At 34.0% G+C, this 17,916-nt stretch overlaps 2 protein-coding genes across 2 annotated transcripts; one reads left to right on the top strand and one right to left on the bottom strand.

Annotated features, from left to right (window-relative positions):
• Positions 1-6,798: 6,798 nt before the first annotated feature.
• LOC102624181 (sec-independent protein translocase protein TATB, chloroplastic) lies at positions 6,799-10,534 on the top strand. The gene is made up of 6 exons (XM_006490377.4): positions 6,799-7,179; positions 7,288-7,409; positions 8,729-8,788; positions 8,880-9,039; positions 9,896-10,039; positions 10,116-10,534. Exons 1-6 carry the CDS (start codon positions 6,930-6,932, stop codon positions 10,169-10,171), a joined length of 792 nt encoding a protein of 263 aa, XP_006490440.1. The 5' UTR covers positions 6,799-6,929; the 3' UTR covers positions 10,172-10,534.
• A 48-nt stretch (positions 10,535-10,582) lies between these two features.
• LOC102623892 (N6-adenosine-methyltransferase non-catalytic subunit MTB) lies at positions 10,583-16,615 on the bottom strand. Its single transcript, XM_006490376.3, has 7 exons — positions 16,463-16,615; positions 13,144-15,916; positions 12,715-12,798; positions 12,498-12,599; positions 12,308-12,416; positions 11,840-11,991; positions 10,583-11,101 (listed from the first exon to the last, which is right to left on the bottom strand). Exons 2-7 carry the CDS (start codon positions 15,838-15,840, stop codon positions 10,676-10,678), a joined length of 3,570 nt encoding a protein of 1,189 aa, XP_006490439.1. The 5' UTR covers positions 15,841-15,916; positions 16,463-16,615; the 3' UTR covers positions 10,583-10,675.
• Between the last annotated feature and the right edge of the window lie 1,301 nt (positions 16,616-17,916).

The following is a 17,916-nucleotide window of genomic DNA, read 5'->3' as shown; positions in this document are numbered from 1 at the left end:
GGGTTTAGTAGTTCCGCTCCAGTCGTTATCCTCCAGTTTCCATCCATTTTGCACTTAAAATTATTGACACGTCAGCCGAATGGAAGTCTGGGTCCCACCACTTTAATCAATTATTAGAATTTGTTTCTTTATTTTGGCTTAATTATTGAGCTATTATCTTATTAGTTTCTCTTTTCTTCAGCTTTTTGTTTACCGTCCTACTAAAATCACTTGTATTATTGAAAGTAATTTCATTTTTTTTTTTTTGGTTTTAACTACATTGCGGATGCACCTATAATAAAAAAGCAATTCTAGAGAAACAATAATTTCTTGATAAAATTGATCTTTTGAGATTAAATTTTAATATTAACAATAAAAAATTATAATTATGAATGGCGATTATCAGAACTTTATGAAAAATTAAATTTTTAATTAAAATTGGCATGTAATAAATGAAAAAATAAATAAAATTCATATAATTATAAGTAGGGACAGTAAGTTTTACTTTAATGAACATAAGAGTGTGAATAAAAAAGCAATGGAAATTAATATATTTTGATGATTATAATACTAACAATAACAAAAACAAAGTGTAGTTCATAAATATGTTAAATTTATTTTCTAAAAATTTTGATAGTAGATCCATAGAATGTTGATAATATTACAAAAATAGAATGGACAAGAGCCAGCTGTCCCTACCCCTCTTTCTCTCTCTCTCTCTCTTCTTGAGATTTTGTAATTATAACTTCTTTTTTTTCCTTCTATAAAGTCAATCACACAGTAAACAGATAAATTAGTATATTAATTAATTAAGGCAGCACCAGAGTTTCACCGCAAGCATTAAAAAATTGAAAGATAACGCTCGCATTTGTTCTTTTTAGATGTAATGGCGTAACTACCCTCTTATTATACTCAAATTCACGGATTAATGCCACGCAGGCAGTTAGTGACGGAACCGAACAAGAGAATTGGCGTGAAGTAGTCGTGAGTTAATGTCGTTTAACGTGTTGGGTCTGCATACATTGTCTCCTTCCTTGTACGCGTGACTCTCGTGACCGTGTTTCTGTGCTCCACATTGAGTTGCTCCACACGCCGGCAAAATATCAAAAGTCATTCCTGTGCTGATCATGAATTTTCGACCGTTTGATAGGCAGACCCATGCGGGTGATTTCTTTTTCTTCTTTACTTTTTTTTTTTCCTTCCTGAATCTTGCATTTTATCAAAAATACAATGTTAATCAAACACCTCCCCAAACTTGATCTGTATGAGACTAAAGTTCAACTTACCTTCAAAAAAAAAAAAAAAAAAATAGGTAGTGGTCTTATTCAAATCTAATTTTATAATTAAATCAAACGTATGACTAATTTTAAATTAAAAAAATTAATTACTATCACTTCACTCCAACCTGAGATATTAATTTGAATTAATCTTCTATATATCTTATAATTTAATTTAATTTTAATAATTCAAATCAGATCTAGATTTGTTTTATTCAACTCTACTTTTATAACTAAATCAAACTCGTAACTAATTTCAAATTAAACAAAAAGAATAATTACTCTCACTTCCCTCCAACCTAAGATATTAATATTTTGGAATATCTGTATAATCTAAAAATAAACTCATCTATCTCTTAAGTACAAAATTTAATTTTTAATTTCTATAAAAACTAATTAACATATTGATACTACAAAAGTTGTTAAGTTCAAAAATATGTAGAACGAGATTCACGAATGTACAATATTTGTTTAATACCGTAAGCATGGTTTATTTTATCGAAGTTTCGAGACCCAAATTTAGTGCCATTGCAACTTGAAACATTCTTTATAGGTAATTGGATCTTGATTCGTGGATCCTGAGACACTAGATTTAATCATCGATTAAAAAATTTTTATGGCTGCACACTTGTTTTGACTATGTTCTTTTTTTTTTTTCATCCCCTCTCTCCGACTAAGGTTCCGTTCGGTATTAAAATATTGTAACTTTTAACATGTAGTTACAGTAAAAAAAAAAATATAATTATAAAATAAAAATTAATAATACATAGTAAATATAAATTTTAAATAATAACTTTCACAAAATTATTAAACATATAATAAACTTTTTATTGTATAAATAAAAAAAATTATATTAATATAATTTTAAATCTATAATAATTAATATTTACCTATCATTTCAAACACACCCTAAATCACCCAAAAATCATACGTATTAATTATTATTATTTTTATATATCTAAGGAACCCATCAAATTAACTCAATAATAATAAAACCAATTGACAAACACTCACTGGGTGAAGACTGAAGAGGGGTATTTTAGACCAAGAGCCTAATTTATTTTTCTATATTTGTCAATTATTATTGTTTACTCTGTAGCCAACAAGAGAAGCTTTATTGTCAAACTGTGCACGTGTGTGCGCACATTCACTTGCTGAATCGGTTTTCGTGCGCACCCCTCGTGCGTAAGATAGCGACATACCCTATTTCTTTTCTTTTCTTTTTCTTTTTCTTTTTTTTTTTAATAAAAAAATTGGTGTTCTTCTGTCAAATTAAATTAATAATATATTGTGATCGGGCGGTGGTCCTTTCTAAGCAATAATAATCAATCAATTATCAAAATTTTATCTATATGCTTCCTTTTTAACTCTATTGATAACGACATCACAACCTCTTCCCCTTTTGGCCTTATTACTCTTTTTACTTTTTTATCAATAAAAAAAAGGCCCTTTCCGCTAACTTGCTTTTTAAAGTCTCTAATCTTTTTCATCTTTTCTTCGTTGTTGTTCTTACCTTTCAACCTTTTCTGTACCTTCCCAATGCCCTAATTCTATAGGGAAAAAAAAAATTTAAAAAGAAAAATCACTTAATTACATTTTAAAAAGGCCATAAATTAATTAGAATAGATTGCACTGTTTGAGCAATAAAATATTGTTAGTTTATCGATGATAGAGATACCGAAACACAAAAAATTTATCGTAAATATTTATCCATTTACATATTACTCGTATTTATATTAATTTTGTTGGTCATAAGTTATAATAAATATAAGTTAGAGATCGCCTTCATTAAATATAAATTTTCTTATTAAAAGTTTTCACATCACTGAATTGTGATATAACAATTTAAAATAAAAAAATATATAAAAAAAAAACTTTTGGCTTATGATATCATGTCATTAAAATTATTGAATTGACAACCTTTACCTTTACCTTAATTTCATAATTACTTTTCACTAATTCGGTGATGATGTTGCAACAAACTTACTAGGTTTCTTTCTAAAATTCTAATCAACTTTTCTTAACTTTTAATTAACCTCTTTCCCATGCAAATGTTTTTTTTTTCCCATTATGCATAACTTTATACATTATCTTTTCATAACTTTTACAAGATTATAAAACAAAAAAGGTTCTTCAAACATAATGATAACGTTTTTTTAGATCCACTCGTGTAACCACAAAAAAGACTAATAATGTTAAAAAAAATAATGATAATAATAGCTATAAAAAATAAATAAATAACTTTTGAAGAAGAAGCAAATAAAGGTAGCTTTTCTTAAGCCACTTTTATTATTGGGTCCACCAAGAGGTGCACCCACTGGATATTTTCTCAAAAACTGGCCTCTTATGTGGTGGCTTTGTGTCTTTTTGGCCCTACACGGCAAAAGCTTCCCCGGCACACCACATGTTCAACTTATCAAGTAGGTGAGACTTGATTTATTACTTATAATTTTCTTGTATGCAAATTTTATTTTTTTAATTTCAATTCAGCTATTATTTAGTTATATAATAGGATATTATTAGAGTAATTATTCGACCTGTTCGTTTTCTACGTCTTAAAATGTTAATTTGAAATTAGACAATATTATTATTTAATTACGATGAAAAGTCTTCAATGTTTTTTTTTTTTATGTTTACTTATTCATTGATTTTTTTTAATAAGAGTATGGTTGAATTTCATCTAATTCTCCATTAATAAAAGCTCAAACAAGTTCAAGACCTTAATCTTAAAAAAGTAATACTCTTACCGCTTGAACTAAGCTTTCGCCCTGATTTATTCATCGAGTCTTATCATGTGTGTATTTATTATTACATGATTACTTTATGGATAACACGTGATAAGATTCCAATAAATGAAATAGAATGTATTAAAAGTAATAAAGACTTTTTTTTTTTTAACTACAATCAATTGCATGAGTAGATATTGTTAATCATATTTAAAGATTCATTTAAAAAAACGCAAGGTATCTGCATTTGAAATATCCCTACAACATTACATTCATGAATTAAGAACATAAAACAATACATTTTTTTTCCCTAATTTTCTTTGTGTCTTGTCATAGCCTCATAGGTTCATGCCTGGGTTTGCCCTGAGGTGCATGTCATTGACACCATCTTTATTTTTTACATTAGCTTTTGATGACATGACAAATCATCGTGGGTCAATTCCTTCATTATTAAAATCCACATTGATTGTAATCCACACAAAAAAAAAAAAAAAAAATCAATCGACATTGATTATTAATATTATTGATTCATTATTCGTGCATAGATCATAATTGAGAAAGTGCATTTGGACTTCTTGAGTAATTTTTCATAATAATTAATATCTGCTTTCGTGGTGCTGGTATGCTTAATTTTGAATAAAAATTCCTCTTCTCATCAATGTAAAATAAATAATGGAGGAGAGTTATCTAGGGATGGCAGTGAAGCATATATGGATTGGATCTATATTATTTTAGATCTAGATCCGTAATAAAAATTAATATCTATATCTGCTCCAGATCCGTCATGGATTTATATTTTTCACTCCATATCTAGATCCGAAATAAAAAATAAAGATCTATATCTGCTCCAAATCCAAAAAGAAAAATTAAAATCCAAATTTGCTCTAGATCCATCATGAATTTTAAATTTCAATAATAAGAGATCAATCTTTTTTTAGAAAGAAAATTTAAGACTAAAATGCATTGGTAACAATTAAATTATATAATTTGTATAAAAAATCTAATAAGTATTGTAGCTTCTACTTTTACACCAAAATAAATAAATAAGAAAGATAATAAAATATCGATCAAAAGTAATTGCAGGAATAAGATCATTATAATATTATAATGTCTCCTTTACCATCTTGATATCCATTGCACACTATCATCATTCCTATATCATTAAATATTAACATATAAGTTAAAAATGATTTATTATATTCAGTGCTTTATTATTTTTATTATGATCATATTTAACTAAATATATTATTAACATAATTATTTCATAGTTGATAGCCACCATTGATTAGTGATTATACAAATAAATAAGATTATGAGAAAATGATAGAAAAACAAACTCAAGTCTATGGATTTTCGTAACAATTAAATAATTGATCCAAGCATTCAAATGAAGTGGAAAAGCGAGAGTAGACTAAAGAGGAATAAATAGACTAAATTGTAGAGTGAAAAACTTAAAAAAATTAGGCAGGATATCTTAATTTTATTTTACACTTGATAAAATTTTGTCTTATTATCAATTAAGTACCTTTAAGTTTTAAGATTCTTAAATACATGTTAATGAATAAATTTTATCATCATTTATAATTAGATAATTATTAAGAATTTTTAAAAATAAAATTACATTAAATGGTGAGTGGATATGGATTTAGATCTAGATATTAAGATAAATCTGAATTTGCTCCAGATCCGCCTTAGATCCACACATCGATATCCAAATCCAATCCAAATCTATTTTAATCCGACCCAAATCCGATCCAATTGGATTTGGATCACATGGATCTTGGGTCAGATCCGATCCATTGCCATCCTTAGAGTTATCTTCTCATCCGTTTTCTCTCGAGTTCCTAAAAATTTTATATTGCGTTTGCGTTCATGTTCTCACATTATTACACGGCAACCACTACTACTTTTGGCTTGTATTTTACTTATAATTCATTTGAGATTCATTTTGGTGGCTCAAAAATAATTTTTAAAAGTTTAAAACTAGTTTTTGTATTTAGTAATTTTTTTTTATAAATTATTTTAAACAAAATTACCTTATCCTACAATAAGTTTTGAAAAGTAAGTAAGGGGTAATATTTCAAAATCTAATTTTAAATGTCAGTATTATACTTAATCTTATTCTATACATATCCTGATATACATTATAAAAATCTAAAATTAACCTTATTAGTTAAGAAATAAAATTATTAACTTTAAAGATATTATTATTATTATTATTATAATATTGAAATAATAAAATAAAATTGATATAATAAAATATTTATTTTAGTTAGCGATTATTTTATATACACAATAACAAAATATTATATATATATATGTTTATAAATGTGTAGATAAATTTTATATCATTGGAGTATTTATTATTATATGCATGCAATACTAGTATACCTTTAAAGTTCCCAATAGATTCTTGATGAAAATGTTTTGTATGGGATTGTCTCACCCGATAGAACAACAGATCCCACGGTAGGAACAACTAAATTTAATATTAAAAATATTAGTGAGTTCTAGCATAGGACCCATGTGGCAGAGCACCATTGGGCCTCACACAAATTTTTTTCCGTTCTTAATTTGTACCTAGAACGTAGAAAATGTAAATGTAATAATATTAAAAAAAGAAAAAGAAAATGTGTAATTACTTCTTTTGTGCGTTTTAAACTCACATTCAGCCCATTTTTGTGGGTAAGCCCAAAGTTTATAAAGACCCAACAGCAAGAGTTCAGTTGCAGCAAGCCCAATGTTTTAAAGTAAATTTTGGCCCATATTAACCCCCCGAAAATATGTCCAGCAACAAAATCAAACCACAAGTACAATCGACAGCCACGACTGGTGGCTGCACAACTGACAAAAATGGCAACAAAATTTCTCAAGAGATGACCTTTGCTTTTATCAAGATAATTTTGGGCCGTAACAAAAAACGGCATCACATTTTTCTCTGAAACAAATGACGACAGTGACGGTCATGGCCTCATCAACTCATGCATTGTTATTGTGTTCATCATCGCCTTCTTACACTAGCTCAAGACCATCAGTCTACTCACTATCTTCTTCTGCTACCCCAATTTCCTGTCCCAAAACAACAAATTTTCATCTTTCCACAACGATTCCGCAACTGGGTTCGAGTCTTTTCTCACAATGGAGTGGATTAAAGCATCTGGGTATTTCAGTCACACCAAAGTCTGTTAATTTATTAGGTACTGATTCTTATCTGGGATTGATTCCTTTCCTTGTTGTTGAAAAGTTATGCTCTTTTTTTTTTCTTTTTTTCTTTTTTAAATTTTTGGTGTAAATGGTGTGTGCAGAGAAGAAGAGAAGGTGTAAAAGGGGTGTGTTTTATGCATCTTTGTTTGGAGTTGGAGCTCCTGAGGCTCTTGTTATTGGGGTGGTGGCTTTGTTGGTTTTTGGTCCCAAAGGTCTTGCTGAGGTGAGTTTTACACGCGCGCGCGCGCGCGCGCGCACACACACACATATACATATACATAAATACACACATACAAAAGCTTACTTATCTCTGCACGTGGATAATTTTTGGGCTGACCAGACTGTTTGTTAGATATTTTTATGTTTACCATGAGTTTTAAGGCATGAATATTAGAGTATTGATCTTTTGCTACCTATTTGGTTAAACGCTTGTGAAAAGAGGGGAGTTTATATTCTCTAGAGAGAAAAAGGTCCCTATGTAATTGCGATAGACAATCAGCAATGGTCTGACATTGGTGTGTGAATTTAAAGTGCTCTTTAAAGTTAGGAGAAGAAATCCATACGTTTCATGGTTAAATGTTCATCAGGCAGATTGAGAATTTTCTTGAGGATTTCTACTTTGAAATATATGAAGTTTCTTGGCTTGTGAGTAAATGTAGTATCTTTCCTAGGGGAGTTGTCAGACAATATAACACAGCTCAAATATTTGATGACCAACCTATCCAGTAGTGATAAGGACTACTGCCAGAGCTAAATGGTGGTACATGTTGTTTCATCTTGATGTCATCTACTCTGTATTACTCAAGAAATCTAGAGGTTTAACTATTTTTGTCAGTTGTGTTGTCGTTGAAATATGTTAATTTACGTGTGAATAGCCTAGGGATGGCAAAATCCGGGTCCGGGTCCGGGTTTAGCCTTTCTGAATCCGGACCCGGATACTATTTTCTTTTCCCGGACCCGGATTTTAACCCGGATTTTTTCACCCGGGTCCGGGTCCGGGTTCAACCCGGAAAATTCCGGGTTTCCGGATTCCGGGTTTTGAACCCGGATCAATGAATCAATATTAATTTCTAAAATTCTAAAAATAAAAAATTAATACATTTTTAAACAATAACACATTTAGATTAATCAATAAAATTAATTAAAAAAATAATATTAAAATTAAATATCCGGGTCCGGGTTCCGGATGTCCGGGTTAACCTAAACCCGGACCCGGACCCGGATATATCCGGGTTATTAAAATTTATTCCGGACCCGGATTTTTTTATATTCCGGTGCGGGTTCAACCCGGCCCGGATTATCCGGGTTCGTCCGGGTCCGGGCCGGGTCCGGGTTATTTTGCCATCCCTAGAATAGCCTCTAGTTTGCGATATGCCTTCTCATTTTTCATTTTAGTGTAATAAGATTGTCATTATTATGGATCAGTTGACTCTGCTGTTGCTCTTTTGGTGCCTTTAGGATCATCCTTTGATTGCTTTCAGAGTTTAGAGTTATAATGTATAATTCTATTTTTCTAATCTTAATTCAGTTATCTAAATGAAGGTTGCTCGGAATTTGGGGAAAACTCTGCGAGCATTTCAACCCACCATTAGAGAACTTCAGGTTGGTTTAATTAGTTTTCCCCTTTTTTTAGCTTGAGGTCAAGTTTGACAAGGATGCTATAATGAATACTATCATGTTTGTACCCATGTAGGATGTTTCTAGGGAATTCAAGAGCACCCTTGAACGTGAGATTGGTCTAGATGACATTTCTACTTCAACACAAAACCCAAACAACTTAAACAGAACTGACACCATGTCAACTCCTCCATCAGTTACCAGCACTGAGGATTCTCAGACGGTTGCTGACCCCAGTGAGTGATTGAGCATATCTATTTAATTATGTTTTGTGACCATCCAATGGGTATTAGTATCTTTGAATTTTATCCTTCATTCAGTGTGTATGTCGATTGTTACATAGTTTTATCTCAGAAATTTTGTTGACTATTTTTCCTCTTCAGAATTGCACCTTTGTGATGAGAAACCTCCTACTAACATGCAAATAGTTTTCCAATTAACTTGCTTTCCTTCTTGCAATTTTATGTCCTAAAGCACGTAAATTGTCTCCAACTTTGTTTGTAAGACTAAAGAGTGTGAACACAAATGGACGCCAAAGTTTTGTTTACTCCCATGTTGCTTGGACGAAGGGGCCCCCAACTGCCCAATAGGCTTCATTTGGCTTTCAAGACAACTGAACCACTTGCCACAACGTTTCTGGTACAATTTCTGCACTTAGAAATGGCCATGAGTTCCATAATTCACCGGCTAAGAGGATTACAAACAAAAGTATAAGACACCTCTGGTTGTGATGATCCACTTTTAGTACATTTTTCCTGAATTTCACTGCAGTGAAAGATTTTCTCAAAGTTAAGAGCTTAATCAACATGATTTTAAGAGATTATAGTATTACGGTTTTTTAATGATTGTATAATAGGGTTTTGTGCAGTTAATTTCTTTTTTCATTTTCCTTCTGATCTTTTTAATGCAGTTATTTCTAGTTAGACAAATATTCCTTTCAATTTAGTAGTGCCTGAGAAAATTGTTCCGGTCCTCTTAGAAAATTGTTCTCGATCCTTGCTTGTTGTGTTTGTAAGATTTGCATTCAATAGGGTTAGTAAAGTAATCCTTAAAGAATTCTGGTGAATTCATGTGATTTATCCTAATTTGCAGATGGTGCTGCATCAGCAAACAAAGCATACACCAGTGAAGAATACTTAAAAATGACAGAAGAGCAGCTAAAGGCATCTGCAGCCCACCAGCAGGAGCAATCACCTCAAGGAGAAAGCCTCTCTGAACCTCAAACTCAGCCTCAGGGTTCGTTCATTCTTCTGCATCTCTTTCTCTCTCTCGCTCTACCCTCACTAACATAACTTGTACCAATTTGTACCAGATACAGCTAAAGAAACTCCTTCAGCAGTGCCACCACCCCCAAAGCCTAAGAATTAGAGATGATACATCACAAGTGTGCTGCTTCCAAGGAATGCTACCGACGACCAGTCCCTCCTTCAGAAGCTCAGAAGTGAAACGTGAAAGCTCACTAGAAGAAGGATAGCCAAATGAAATTCCAATCCTGATTTTTGTCATTTCTTTCTAAGGTTTCTGTTGATAGTCATAGTATATTCTTAGAAATTTTCAGAGTGGGCTTGAATTCATGTAGAAAGTGATTTGTCATTGTGTATCATTACAGAAGATGTTGCTGTATCTCGAGGGTTGAGTGATACTTTTTACGGAAGGGAAGATCATGTTTAATTTTCTATTTAATCGACGGTTCTGGGGAAAAGAGTTCAGTCCCTAGAAACTACAAAGTAACTTCTGCCTCCTTTCAAGAGCGGTTTTCAGGGTTTTAGGCCTCACAGATAACAATGGAAGCTATGGCTTTTCCTTTTATACTTCAAATCGGAACAAAATCATGTTACAAAGTAACATAGCAGTTTAATGCTCAAAATTTTGCTACAACAAATTCATTTGTCGTTGAGTTTCAAAATCTGGGTAGTCGGCATTTGCCTGCCCACTAAATGAATACATATCAAAGTACTTTTCATCTGAAGGCATGTTACCCATTTCCCGTCCTCTAAATCCCTCCATTGGAGATGCCCATGGCGCCGGAGTGGAGGGGTTAGAGCTAGAAGCTTCTTGATTTGAACTAAAGGCACTGGGATTCTGGGGTGAATTTCCAGTGGCCCTTCTACCTGAGGAATTAATGGGTGTCACTGAAATGGATGCTGATTGCTGCTGGTTCTTCATAGGAGACTTTGGGCGAAGCAGCTCTATTTCAGGGGTTGTCATAACAAGATGGGGCGCCTCGGGAGGTGGATTTCGTCCTCCCCCTCCTTGCCAAACTTTTCCATCCTTGTCAGCAAAGCTTTTAATGTATGCCTGAAAACACCCAAAATCCCTCTGGTCAAAGTCCATTTCAGAAAACAGTCAAGGAAACTCATTAACAATCACAAGCAAGGAGTTCAATTTCCACGAAGGGGAAAAAAAAGGGCAAAAAAGAGCACGGAGTTAAAATTATAAATTTTCTTGGAGTTTGCATATTGTTCTCACCATGTTATAAAATATATCCAAGCTAAAATGATTTAAGGTTGACAAGGGGAAAGATAAACCAACCTTTGCCCTTTCCCAGTACCCAAAAAAAGAGGCGCAAATTCTTCTGAAGAAAAGAGAAGCAAATGCATTTGACGCAGATTTTTCATATTTTAGGTCAAGAATCAAGCTTCTTATATTTCCCATACTATTCCCTCAGACAAGGGGAAAGATAAACCAACCTTTGCCCTTTCCCAGTACCCAAAAAAAGAGGCGCAAATTCTTCTGAAGAAAAGAGAAGCAAATGCATTTGACGCAGATTTTTCATATTTTAGGTCAAGAATCAAGCTTCTTATATTTCCCATACTATTCCCTCAAACAACCAAATGTTATCCATTGCAAAATACTAAGAAGGCCAAAAACTATGCTTTTCTTCCTAGTCTTGAAAAAACTGACTACCAATCTGGCATTTTACAAATGGTGTCCAAATTATGCCTAATTATGGGGCAGTTTCAGAAAGAAGATAAAATAATGTGCATGAAAGTATTCCCCTACTATAATCAATCATGTTTTGAAGTAATAGAATACCTCCTTATTGAAATTTGATGAAGATAGTCCACTACCAACAGTCAACCAACCAGATCGGATATTGTGGTCTTCACCAAAGAGCTCAAGCCTTCTGCGCCCAAGGGCAAAATGCTCAATTATCCGATACATATCTTCAGGCTTTCGAGTTGAACCTACAATGTCATTGGCAGAAGAATTTTCAGTTAGTGCCTAGTAACCCATATTGAACAGCGTGTAAGAGATTCAGTATATAGCCATGATTTCTATCATAGGAGAGCACAATGTTGAGCATATGTTTTTCCAATTAAAGCAAGAATTTTTATAATTATTCGTCATATTAACTTTTTCTCACGGCACACTCGCGATAATAGATTCCTATGTGGTCTTTTCATGTAAATCCTTCACATGCAAAAGACTAGCAAATAAACACTAATTATATAGATGCGTACTCCTAACATCAGTGTCTAAGATGTCAAGTATATTACTAACCATAAGGAGGTTCCTCGGCAATAATTACATCGGTGTCAATGTTGGCATGGATTATATGACCGTCAGTACTTCGACGGACTGTTCCTTTTATACCCATCAAACAGTGTTCCTGCATCATAAATTCCTTATGTCACGAAAATATCAAATATGTAAAAGAGTATCCATGATGGAAACTAAATATTCTATCCACCTTTGAGTGCTGAAACAAGGTGTGACCATGCCGCAGCCCTGGAGTTGCATTATTTTTGTTTGTCTTCACCCAGCAAATATCCTCACACCTCCTAAAACCCCACTGCATTACCAAGAACATACAGTTAAATTATATAATGCTTGATTGCACATCACAGCACATAACTTTGTTACAGCTAAAGGGAAAGCAACATCCCACTCATTTTCTAATTATGTACCTTCTTCAAACACTGGCGACCCTGCTCAAGACCTACACCATCACCCACCCAAAGGAAGATAAAAGAAGGCGTATCTGCAATTGCCTGAGAATAAAATGGTTCAAAATATGGATAAATATTTGGTCAAAAGACAGAAATATGGCATTTACTTGACAAGAAAAAATGCATCGTATCTCCAAAAGCCACAATTGTATAAGATGCATTCACAACTACAGACATTACTACATATGGCAAAGTAACAGGGTATATCCAATTATGGGAACTATGTTGTTATCATATGAAATGCCTAAAAAAATGATAAGTTTAAAATTAATGGTTAAACAATTATATCATTGGTGCCACAAATGCCAATGCAAGGACAAGCACAAAACAGTACTCATTTCTTACTGAAAAACATCAGCAAGGAAATGTGATATGCAAACAGATTACCTCAATCTTTAGATTGAGTATTTCTTCAAATGTCCAGTACTCCATTTGGTCAGCAACACCTGGAGCTCGATGAACGTATTCCTCCCAAGGAGGGTCCACAAGAATAACATCGAACTTGGTTCCAAAGAATTCAGGGGACAGCTCAAATTCACGCAGGTCACATTTGAAATACACTGGAGCAGTAGCAGACTTGGATACAATCTCATCCTTTTTCTGTATAAGCTCCCTAAGCTTGGGGTAATCCTCTACAACATTGGTGAGCTCTAGCTCCCTGATGAAATTCTGGGGTCGCATACCAGTGTCAACAAAATTCTGAGAGTAATCATTCTGCTCTCCCCTGGAAGGAGCTTTACCAGGGGTTCCGCTAGATCTAGGAGGGGCCCAACTACCAGAGGGTTTGTCAGGTGCTGTCCCTCGCGCTACTGGTCCATTAGCATTAAAGCCAGGCCCAGACATGCTGGGAGGGCCCCCTCTTCCGGGACCTGATTGATTAAAGTACATACCAGGGTTCATTGGAGTCCCCATATTAGGAGGAAATCTTGGACCTGATGGTCCAGGAGGAACAGGAGAGAGACCAGGTGGGACACCTAGCATATTCATATCAACTCCCCGAGGCCCAGGCCAGACCACAGGAGGAGAAAAAGGTGGAATGAAGACACCAGGGCTAATTGGAGGACCAGGAGCAGGTGACATATTAGGGTTCAGTGGCTGCATTGGTCCGGGTGGTGGCATTCCAAGAGGTCCAAAAGGTGACCCCATCATAGGCAATGGCACCCCGACCTGTTGGTTGTCTCTCCCGGTAAGTCTGCCCCTTCCTCCTCTACCTGCCCTACTACCTTTCCCTCCTTGTGGTGGAGTTCTACCAAAAGAACCAGAATCCGGGTTTCCATATGGAGGCTGTGAACCACCAGCAGAACCAGCAGGGCGACCAGACAGATTACCTTTCTGGCCTCTTCCTTTACCACCCTTGTAGTCAATCTCATCTCTCCATGAATTTAGATCTCGCATAGAGGTACCATCATCCATAAATCTGTCTCTTGAATCCTCACCTGAGAGCCCAGATCCATAAATGTCACTTCTTTTTGCCCTATCTTCTTCCATATATGGCCACTCTTGTTCATTTGGAGCCAACTGAACATCGGATTGGTGGCCAACTTCAGGTCTCCGGGAAAAGCTGGGCCCAGCCTCTGCTCTTCCATAATCCAAAGGCTTGGTTTGGATCTCTATCACATCATAGTTCTCGTTTGAAATTCCAAAATTTGATGATGTCTTCACAGCTTCACCCCTACTTCCATCTTTTCGGTTACCTGACCGACCATGAGGCCTATCATGGTCATTCCTCTCTCGACCATGCCTAGGTAACTCCCATTCTCTGCCACGGTCATAAAAAATGTCCCCATCTTTTGAATCTTTGTCATTGTTATTGGGTTGCTTTCTTTTCCAGTTATCTTTCGAACCTTCCCGATCCCTATTCCTGTCAATCCAACCATCATCTCTGGCCTTTGTTCTATCGTCCCTGTGACTATCTTTTTCATGTTCCTTCCGTTTAAGGTCAATGCTTCTTTCATAATCCCCCTCAGAGTGTTCTGAATCTTGATGACGTCTACCACTTCTCTCTGGGGTCCTGGACCTATTTGAGCGCCCAACTTCCCTAACACTTTTATCTTTCATCCATGTATTTCCATCTTCATCTTTGATCGACGACCTTTCACGGCCTTCAGGAATATCTCGAGCAGTTGGAGTTCTCTGCTGCCTGTGCTTCTCATTTTTATCCCTCACAGATCTGTCCTCGTGACTAATAGGACTAGCCCTATTTTCTTCTTCTAGAGCTTCTGACCTGCCTTTGCTCTTGCTCTTCTCAGAATCAATCCTTCTCTCTTCCCTGTTGTTGGACTTGATACCCTTCTCACTGTTGGAATCAATACCCCTGCTTTTACTCTCACTGGATTCATGTCTTGCAGAAGCACTTCTCTCTTTAGAACTCTCATATTTAGAATCAGAAGTCCTTCCACTTCTCATATCAGCTCTTTCATAATTAGTTTCTTCAGCTTTCCTGAGAGTATCAGAATCATCCCATCTCCTCCTTGAGCTTCTGCCTTGCTCAGAAGAATCATTACCCTTATCACGGCCACTTTCCCTTTTATCAGAGTACCTTGAATCTCTATCCAGTGTCTTCTCAAACTCTCCGTCATGGGATCTATCTTCCTTGATTTTACTTCCACTTCTGGAACTCTCATGCTCCGAAAACTTCGAACTCACTTTTCTTCTCTCACTTTCATCAGCCCGACTATGCCCTCTGCTCCCAGATTTATCTCCACCATCTTTTCTGTTATCTATTTCTCCATCCTGATACCAACTGCTCAACTTTTCCAAGGAACTCTCCTCTTGTTTTCTCTTCAACTGCTTAGAACGTTGCTCCTTTCTTGTGTCATAATCATCTTCATCACTATCTGCTTTGTTAGAGCCGCCAGGCCTCTTACGACTCTCGTTTCTGTCACCAGAACTCCTCCTTCTTCCACTACTATCTAATCCCTCAGCTTCTTCTCCATTGCTAGGCTTTCTAGACTTGCTTGACCTATGCTTCCTCTTATCACTGCCCTCCCACTCTTCATCATCCCTGGCCCTTTCACTCTTAACATCAATACCATCCTCCATTTCTCGTTTCGCATAACTCCGACTACGTTCTGGTGACTCCATTGCAATGCCCTCAAGGAGTTGTGTAATGAAACAGGCTACCCGTCAATATGACTGATGACACTACAAACAAATCACCCTGAAATTGTATAACAAAAAGGATGAATAAGTACCTTCTGAGCCTATAAAACAAAAATTTGTTGAATAAGAATTTTCCTTTTAACAAAAATCCTGCAGTGTAACAGAGGATAGTACATATTAGAATTCAAAATGAATTCTACTTCCCCAGAACTAAAATTCATTGCACTCCATTCCCACTACAATTAAAATCCAGCTTCTGACTTCGCTTCGGATAAATTTCTCTTTTCATACCATTTAACTAAAATTTAATAGAGTTTCTTCATAATTTAAACCTAGAAGCATACAAGCAAACTAAACAACCTAACATGAAGAACCCAAGAAATTGCGCTACAATCAACTAAGCAGAGGTCTAACAGCAATACCAATTACAACCCATTTAGAGAACACTAAACGAAAGGACCCCCCACTAATTTAAGATTGAATCTTGGACATCCAAATCTAAGAACTCGAATTAAAAAATTTTTAAAAAACCAACAAAAATCCTAAAAAAATTTATTCACGAAGTTGTGGAATGAAAAGTAGAAGCGTGAGAGATCTAACTTACATTCCCCGGACGAAGGGAACCGTAGAGAAGTTCGCGAAGAGGTTTTAACGTTGAGAGTGACTGAAAAAGAGAAACATCGTCGAACGAAGGAGAAAACAAAACCCTGCTATTTGTATTTTCCCATTTATTATATTTTTTAATTTAATTGATTCGGTAAGTTTAGTAATTTACCCACATGATGACATGGCCCAAAACTTTTGGTTACCTTACACAGATACCCCAGTTTAAAACATTTCTTAATTTTGTAGTTTTTTTTTTGTATAATTGTAAATATAATGAGTAATAGTTCTCATTAAAAAAAAAAAAAGATAGCAAGATCCGCATGATATGATTGTAAATATAATTGTAAATTTTGTAGTTTTTGTCACAAAGAAATTTTGATTAAATTTTGTAGTTTTTGTCACAAAGAAATTTTGTCACTCGTTTATTAAGAAATTTTGTATAATTGTAAATATAATTGTAAATTTAAAAAATCTGAGCGGTACCATATCAGAATTGATATAAATGAGTCTCAATATTTGTATAATTGTAAATATAATGAGCAATAATTCTCATTAAAAAAAAAAAAAAGATAGCAAGATCCGCATGATATGATTTTTGTATAGGATATAAGTTACGGCTGTAACTTAGCAAAATACAGCGGCTGTAATTTAGCAAAACCCTGATTATAATCCATTGAAACCCTTATGGTCACTCAATTTTTTATTTTAATATTGGCTAATGAACCGTCTTATTCCTCATGTCAAGTGTCAACGAGGTTTTAATTTCAAATCTCTTCTTTTCATGTAAAATACTTTGCCAACTGAACGTGTTATTATACTTCAAAAAACTTATATATTAAACATCTCAAATATGAAATTTTATTAATTTTAAATATTTTTTAAATTGTATTTATATATTTCTTTTATAATTTATGTTCGATTTTTATACATTTACATTTGAATAGAAATTTTTTTTTTGTAACTTTTATTTGAATATAAAAAGAACTGAATGAGAGATAAATATTATATTATAAAAATATCTATATTAAATATATTTATTTCTTAAATTATAAACTTAATCTTTTTATTTATCTTTACTTATAAATAAGGACATAATGTCACTTTTTTTAAATGGACGGACGGACCCGATTTATTTCTAAGCCAGATTTGAGCCGAGTTAATATTTTCACCTTTCACCTTTCGTGGATTTTCTATTCTTTAGCCATTTAGTAGGTGAATTTTACATTAACCATTTGGTTCTCGAATGTTAAATATCAAGAAATCATATTTTTTTTTCATTTAAATTAAAGAACTCTTATTAGATTAATATGAAGCGCCCAATTATATGGTAGGGACGAAGTAACTTATGAATTAAGATGAATTGTAACTTATTTACAACTTCAGAAAAATTTCAAATAAGTGTTCTAAATTGATTTATTCCTAATATAATTAATACATTGATATTTTAACTAA

Source organism: Citrus sinensis, chromosome 9, assembly GCF_022201045.2.
Source record: "Citrus sinensis cultivar Valencia sweet orange chromosome 9, DVS_A1.0, whole genome shotgun sequence".
Lineage (NCBI taxonomy): Eukaryota > Viridiplantae > Streptophyta > Magnoliopsida > Sapindales > Rutaceae > Citrus > Citrus sinensis.
This window is presented reverse-complemented; position numbering and strand designations above follow the sequence as displayed.